The 7348-nt window shown below is 38.3% G+C and overlaps 1 protein-coding gene across 1 annotated transcript; it reads left to right on the top strand.

Annotated features, from left to right (window-relative positions):
- The first annotated feature begins 898 nt into the window (after positions 1 to 898).
- LOC137192304 (CD276 antigen-like) lies at positions 899 to 7143 on the top strand. The gene is made up of 4 exons (XM_067602889.1): positions 899 to 2040; positions 2145 to 2435; positions 2965 to 3063; positions 4553 to 7143. Exons 1-4 carry the CDS (start codon positions 1620 to 1622, stop codon positions 4642 to 4644), a joined length of 903 nt encoding a protein of 300 aa, XP_067458990.1. The 5' UTR covers positions 899 to 1619; the 3' UTR covers positions 4645 to 7143.
- The last annotated feature ends 205 nt before the right edge of the window (positions 7144 to 7348 follow it).

The following is a 7348-nucleotide window of genomic DNA, read 5'->3' as shown; positions in this document are numbered from 1 at the left end:
CAATTTCAGGTGCATCGGCCAAATTTCCTAGGAGTAATACAACAAAGGACGACACATGATAGTTCCTGTTGCCAGTAGGTGGCGCTATGACTGTCACTAAATATGGGCCTGAAAATGTGTTCAGACCGGGACTCTTGACAAGCATATGAAATTTGGAAAAGATCAGACCATGTGGAGTGAAGTTATAAGGCTTTGAAATTTCATGGCGAGACACATGGATGTGTTCAGGGCGGGACTGTTTCCGAGCAGAAAAGGTTTGGGTGTCTTAGGACCGTGCACAGCGGAGTTATGGCCGTTTGAATTTTCACGGCAAAGGACCGAAATTCACGGCACGGCCACACCCCCTGGGCAATGTGGAAAAGTCACCGTTTTGCTAAGTTTTCATGTCCCAGGTCCGTAGACGATACTGACCGAGTTTTTGGTGGGTCCGGTCATGATATATATGCAGACCAAATGTCATTGTTGTATGACGATCTGTATTTTTGTAGGTGGCACTGTGGAGCCATTTTTGGCCGCATTTCGGGGGCGGGGCCCTCTACGGGTGCCCCGAGAGCCCGTAGTCACAGGTCACAATTAACATATGACAGCACAATAACAAACAGTACAACAAGTACTAAACATTACAACATTTTACAAACAAGACACAAGGGAAAGGGGAAACTGGTACACAAGGCTATGGCTAGTGAATGCAAGTCAATTAAAGCAGACATATTGGGTGATATACACACACATACAAACATACAATATTAATTGTTCTTAGACAAAATCTAAAACTACATTTGTAAGTTGATGTGTTTTACAGTCCTTGATCTGACTGAAAACTGCAGGGGTCCAGGCTATGTGCTACATTTGTGTGTGAATTGGTCTTATCATCTTGCTGGCTCTGGTAGCTTGAAGGATCAAAGGTGGTTTGGGTCAGTGGTCTGGTTTAGTGACCATGCAGGAGATGAAGGGTTCCTCATCTGATCCTTTCTGTTTGCAGGATGTTGTTTAGATGGTCTGGTCAGTGAAAAGTTTGGAAATCTCACTTATGTGATGAAAGAGCTGGCCTGTTGTTTGAGGGTTGTACTGTCTGCATTCAAAACATGCAGGGACTTCCTCCTACAGTGTGAACATAATCCAGGCAGCAATTACATTTGCCAATGCAACGTAACTGAGAAAACAGGTATATAAATGTAATTTCTAGGAGACAGGGTTTCTATATGGGGAGTTACTGTATTCTGAAGCTGAGTAACTGTTTTCACACAGCGATTATAAGTTGTTAATTTATATCTAGCCTTCCGAATTGAACCCTACAATGTGTACAATTAACAATGATAGTACATAGTGCTCCAGCTAACAGGAACCAAGTATCCTGTCCAGAAGGAGGCAGGTGGCGGGGGGGTATTTATCTGGCACTAAGATACTAAGAGAAAAATACAGAGAACAGTTTTTTCTTTCCAAATTAACACAGAATGCATCAAATCTAAAAAAATTAAGGAGCTAAATGCCTGCACAAGTTTAATTAGCAGGACACCCTTGCTGTACAGTTTGACATCTGAAGAAAGGATTCTCTTGAAATTCAGCCTCTTATGTGCATGTTTCAGTATATTTTTAGCTTTTAGTTTTTCACTGTTTTGATGAGTCAGGATGACATCATTTCTCCTCTTACTAACAACTCTTACTATATCTCAATCTTTTCTTTTCTAGCACCCATCATGGGTCAGATATCTGTCCCTCTCAATGCCACTGTTGGAGGGTCCATCCTGATTCCCTGTTCACTACCAGTGAATTCAACAAGCATCAAATGGTTTTACTGGCAGGAGGATGGGTCTGACAAACTTTTGTTTCACTGGGACAAAAGTGGGGAAACACAGCCAGTAGCTGATGAATACAGGAACAGGTGTCAAGTCTTCAATAATGACTTTAGTTCTGGAAATATTTCTATTAGACTTAACAATGTTAGTGTTGGAGATGACCAGAAAACATTCTCGGCCTTTGTTGGTTTTGATTCTACAAAACCGCTTGAATGTCAGTACAAATCCTCTTTGCAGGTCTCAGGTATGGAATAGTAGTTTCTTGCTTTCAAACCAAAATCTATACACATCAAAATACTATAAATATCTCTAGTGTGTAAACCATCATGCTTTCTGACACACCCACAGCTGCCTACCAAGATCTTAACCTGACCATTAACAGCACATTAAACAGTGCAACCTGTGCGGCACATGGAGGATACCCTGAACCTGAAGTGAAATGGACTGGTCAAAATAAATCCAGCGGTGAACAACTGAAACTGAAGGATGCTCAGACGTCCCATCAGCAGCATCCAACCAAGAAAACCTTCTCTGTCACAAGCACCGTCAGTGTCAAAGAGCTGCAGTCTGTAACCTGCCTCGTGTATAACCCTCACTCCAACCAGCAGATTGAGAACACTGCAGTGATTGATGCTCCTGGTGAGTGATACAGATACAGATAAATAAAGATAAAAAGATGCTTCCCTGATGGTATTGCATTATGGATAAGAATCTAAACATCTAAAGTTCCTAAAACTTTTGAACAGTACTGTAATTCTAGTAAACACAATTCACCATTAATAAACTATAATGAAACTTACTTTAATTAAACTATAAGCAGTTTCAGTTGTTTGATTTCTGTATTACATAAGTAACTGAAGATTTGGGCAGCTTGTGGAATATTTAGTTGTAGTAATACATAGCAAGCAAATAGTGCATTTATTTTTTTTTATCAATTTATTTATTTATCAGGGACAACAAACATTTATTAACATCAACATGATGTAAATGAGTCAGATTTAGCCAAAAGGCAAATTTTCAGCTGCAGTCCCTGGACAGGTTGATGTTAAACATTAAAAGAAACAAAGAAGACAAACAAAAAGCAGATATTGACGTGTTCAAAGATGTGTTTATATTATTGCAACATGTTAAAATAATTTGTTACTCTGTTATGTCTCCTAATTTACAGGTGAGGCCCATCTGAGGGATCATTCTACAATAGTTGTATCAATTGGAGTCATTGCTGCCGTATTATTTCCATTTCTTGTGTATTTTGTCTACAGAAAATGTGAGTAACTTCAATTTATTCTCTATTGTGATTGTTATTTGCTATCTTTTTGTTGCTGGATATAAAGATATCATCAACTTGTGAAAAACCATGAACTCAAATACCACACAGACACCTTGTGTACAAAACAGTTTATGTGCAGATGTACCCACCTTCTGATTCTATCCACAAGAATATCCTATATTCATACTGTCAGTGGTATTGAGCAAAAACATACAACAGTTCGATATAACAAAACAATCAAAGCTGAGTGGTCCACTAAATAGCTTCTTCTGAGCTTTCAACCACATCGCACATCAGCTAACTGAGTTTGCTCAGGTGTCCTCTAGTGATTGGTCATCACATGTCAATCTTCGGTCATGTGACTCTATCTCCTAGAAATGACGTTTCTACACTACTAAACTTTTTCCAGTAATGCTGCCATGCTGAACATAATCTCTGCCTGGATTATGTTCACAGAACATTTAAAGATTGAAGTTACATTTAAATACTGCACAACAGGTGTAAACGTTCACATCCTGACTGCTGCGTGTGCTTCAGTTTAGGCAACAAAATCACTTTGCTTAAGATTAAGGAAAGATTTTAGTGTTGGTTAAATGTTATCGGGGGCATATTCTGCTTTTTGTGATGTGCTGACATTTATATTCTGTTATGATGTTGGATGTTAAAAATGGTCAAAGTTCCAAAACTTAAGTTGAACATATGTAAAAATGCTCCCTGTGAGACAAAACCCAGGTTTCAGCTGCCCTGGACTTTGCAAAGTTTTTTTTAACTTTCCAGGTGAGATGATGTCAGCTTGTTGAGCATGTCCATAAACAGCCGTCCGTTCTGTAATCTTTGTTGTTGAGGTCGTTGGTGTTGTTGAAAGTCATATTCTGGATCAGATTCAGGCTCGAATATGATGTTGATGTTGTCTGTTTCTATTATCATGTGACTGAAGTTCCACTCTTAGGACAGATGGTGAGATGCAGTTAAAAGCTCTAAATAGTCAGTGGACCTTTTGAGCTGAGATTATTTGTTACACATACTGTTCCTAAAGGTCAAGAATGAACTTGAATGCTCAAATTTAACAGGTCTGCTTACAATGGTAAGAATGTGTTTATTACTACTGTAGCTCTAAGAACATACCATCATGTTGAAGGCTTGACCACAAAAGGAAATTTAATGTCATCACCTCTCTGCTGTTGGTGTCACACCCCCAACACTGCAGTCATAACCAGAATCAGATTTACAGCTCTTATAAGAAACTATCTCATCCCTGTAAATGACATTATTCATAAAAGTATCAAAGTGGCTTAAAAATAAATTAAAACAGAAGTTAAATATGTATCGTATATGGTAGTGTACAAAGAATGGACTAAATCCATACTGCACAAACAAAACATGTCTCATTGATCTCATGATATCATTTAGAGAGATGTAAAACATCGATAGACCCACAGCTATTTTGTTGTGCCCTCATGACTGAAACATTTACCTTTAATTCCAGGTCAAGAATCACAAGAGGGGCCTCAGCAAGCAGTAAACCAAGAACCAAGAGAAAACAAAGCTATTAAGCCACAGCAAAGAAGATTCAGATGAAACAAAATCCACAGAAAGTGACAAAGACAAATGAATCACATCTGGGATCAGAGCTGGTGCAGGCAGGGAGGCAACAACAGAAGTTAAAGGACTATGGCAGGAAACTGCTAACACCTACAGTATGTGCAAAGATTTTCCTTCATACATCAGAGTGGAGAGAAGTTTAAACAGAGGTGTGTTGTGTTTGTGTCCCACTCTATGTCCCTAATTACAAAAAGAGTGAAACACATGAACTATCCCTCCCTGCTTAATAGACGGGTTTACGAGAAGCGTCACATGTGAGATGTGTGCAGGCGGGGGGCAGAAAGTTAACCAGAATGACTGAGAGCTTATGAGAAGATCAACGTTTGATGTTGATTTTGTTCCTTAAACTGCACAAATCAGAGAAGTAATGGATGGAAAATGTTCATTATCTCAAGAAGGGAAAACCTCCCAGTTAGCTCACAGTTCAGAATTAGCTGTTAGCTTCAGAGATCAGGTCAGAGTCCAGGATTTTATGAAGGAGGTGGATGATTTTACACTGAAACTGCAGGAAGAAACGTTAAGTTTAAGGTCAGACAGCTCACTCTGTTACTGAGTGTTTATGGATGTTTAGTGTAGTTTCAGTGTGTTTATGTATAAACTGATGTCTTTGGGTGGAAAATGCGTCCTGTTCTTACGTAAAAAATGTTCAGAGAGAAAAATCTGTGAAGAAAGGTGAACATGCTTTCTGGTCATAATCCTGTGTGCCTGATCAATAATACTGATTAAATCCTGTATTGCCTGTATACACTGCAGGTCAGTGTTGAGTATAGTATGAGGAAACAGCAGGATTTTTGTTAATGTTATGACTGTGATCAGAATCAGTGCATGCTAATGGTACTGTAATGTCTGTAGATGTCTATCTTACAGACATAAATAATAAACTGAGCCGACAGGATCTTCTGGTCCTAACTTTCATTCATGACAGTTACTTTACTGACATTACTTTGTTTTTCATGCTAACGTTTATTTTTTTTTTTTATGCTAGTATGACCTTATTGTTTCTATGCTAACATTACTTTTGTGAAGGCAGCTTCTGTGCTTTTAACCCATGTTGATGATTTTGGACACATTCAATGTATTTTGTCTGTGTAGTCTGTGTTAGTGTTATCACTGCTACTAGCTGCCATTGTTTTCCCCTTGGGTACAACATTTTCACTGTAAATAACAAATATTACATCAAAGGCATTACATCAGTTGTTCAAGGTGCTGTTTCCAACTTGAGTGTGTGTCATATTTTAGCTAGCTGAAGCTGACAAAGGTCTATGGTATGATGAAAAAATGTCCAAGCTAGTGTTAAAGGTCTCACTTAGAATGCCCGAGACACACTTCACCCAAACCTACCTCTAAAATAATTTTCTGTAAAAACTCAATGAAGATGGACAATTAACTAAAAAAACATGATTGAAAATACTGTAAGTTCAACTGTTACTAAACTTTTGTGCAAGTTAACACTCCTTCTTAGATCAGCAGGAAGCCAGTGGCCTGCAAAGCAAGCTGTGGTTTCTGCACCTGACACAGACAAATACATACATCTCTGATCTGTGTCTGTGAAGTTTGGGAAATAACTATATGTTCTGTACAATGTAAACAAAAATCATCCAATAGTTTGCTGATGTTCTGGTTGGTGACCATATATGGAGTTTAAGATGTAGATGCTTGAAAACAAATGATATAAAAGTGGAGGCCAGAGAGGTCTCAGGGCTTTTTATGCCCTTTTTGCTTTTTGACTTCTTTAAATCCTAGAGAGAGTTTTCTTCTTTTTAACTTTTACATTCAAGTTTTTGTATTTTACTTTTTACATTTTGTAATACTAGTTTTTGTAAAAAATAAATAAAACTGGTTTGTATTTTCATGCACTCCAACCAAAGTTCCTGGCTTGTGCTCATCTCTGAGGTCTTCTGGTTAGCCCTTTAAGGTAAGCAAGATGCCCTCTGAGATACGGCTGACATTAGATCTAAATTTATTTATAGTGAAAATTATAATGGAAATTGCTAAGGATAAACATGCAATGTTTATTAATTAACAGTTTTGGACAAATTGAAATTGATCTATTGCACCTGTAATAGAAGTATAATTTCAGTATAGAACCTGTAATAAGCATATCTGATTGAAAGGTGTATGTGTTGTCGGGGCACTGAAGCCGCACTATAAAACTGGACGAGTGCCCTCAGCCGACAGAGTGGACCTCCTCTAGAGATAGCCTGTTAAAGGGTCATCTTGGACTACTTTCAAACCTCCAGCACCTGTTAACACCCTCATATTTTCATTGTAATCCAGCTGTCAGGCTTTCCTGACTAAATATGAAATAAGTCATTTAAAAAATGTTCTCTGCTGAATTTAACTAATATGCTTCCTTTTATAAATTTGTACAGAGGAATGAAAATATGGAACGATTTGTCATCAGACACGAACAAGTAAAACTTTTTAAAACAGAATATGTGACTATATGATCGTTAAGGGGGGATTTCTTTGTCATCTTATTCTTAGTCACTGCTGTTTTCAGTGGTGAAACTACCGTTTCTGAGCTGTATCAAATGTTTTTTACTGACTATGTAGATATAGTGTGGGTAGTGATGTTATTGCTGCAAGGAGGTGACCCTCGCGCTCTGCAGGGAGAACTCCAACATGACAGCGTTTAGCTGGGGTCTCGTGAGTAACTAACCCTAACCCTGCTCTTAAA

Source organism: Thunnus thynnus, chromosome 11 (assembly GCF_963924715.1).
Source record: "Thunnus thynnus chromosome 11, fThuThy2.1, whole genome shotgun sequence".
NCBI classification, from domain to species: Eukaryota; Metazoa; Chordata; class Actinopteri; order Scombriformes; family Scombridae; genus Thunnus; species Thunnus thynnus.
The sequence above is the reverse complement of the archived record's forward strand: the minus strand, read 5'-3'. Positions and strand labels throughout refer to the sequence as shown.

Excerpts from the sequence above, each read along its gene's own strand:
- LOC137192304 (XM_067602889.1), top strand. The coding sequence starts at position 1,620 with ATGAGTCAGGATGACATCATTTCTCCTCTTACTAACAACTCTTACTAT. Across the intron at positions 2,436-2,964 it reads TGCAGTGATTGATGCTCCTG|GTGAGGCCCATCTGAGGGAT; the intron begins GTGAGTGATACA and ends CCTAATTTACAG. Across the intron at positions 3,064-4,552 it reads GTATTTTGTCTACAGAAAAT|GTCAAGAATCACAAGAGGGG; the intron begins GTGAGTAACTTC and ends CTTTAATTCCAG.